Here is a 416-nt window from a genome sequence, read left to right on the forward strand (position 1 = left end):
TTGCCACATCAATACAAAACAGAAAAAGGTCTCACAGTAGCAACATCCTCTTGGCTCTCCCGTGAGAAATGTGCCGTCCCCACCAGGAAGACAGAACTACCAAATGGGGTATCCAGCCGCGAAACGGTTTCAGGCAACTGCACAGAGCTGGGAATGCGACTCGGGGTTGACGCCAGAGGCACAGGGAGAGATGACTCGGATATGCTCTTCGAGTCCTCTTCGGTGTTATCTTCCACATCGCTTTCACAACCTGAAGGGCTGCCTATTTTTGACAAAAAAGTTATTAGTGAGGGTGTGAGTTTATATGTACTATACAGGGCAGTGACAGAAACAGTTTCCACTGTCTACTGCATGTTGTTACACTATGATTTATTACTTTGGGTAACATGGTGTGATATAATATTACTGTACTGGCT

The 416-nt window shown here is 45.9% G+C and overlaps 1 protein-coding gene across 1 annotated transcript in view; it reads right to left on the minus strand.

The window, feature by feature from the left end:
• LOC119585994 overlaps positions 1-416 on the minus strand; it is a 23,226-nt gene that overhangs the window by 8,600 nt on the left and 14,210 nt on the right. The window contains exon 7 of the mRNA XM_037934706.1: positions 36-262. Coding sequence (XP_037790634.1) covers positions 36-262 — 227 coding nt within the window. The remainder of the gene's footprint in view (positions 1-35; positions 263-416) is intronic.

Source organism: Penaeus monodon, chromosome 20 (genome assembly GCF_015228065.2).
Source record: "Penaeus monodon isolate SGIC_2016 chromosome 20, NSTDA_Pmon_1, whole genome shotgun sequence".
Lineage (NCBI taxonomy): Eukaryota > Metazoa > Arthropoda > Malacostraca > Decapoda > Penaeidae > Penaeus > Penaeus monodon.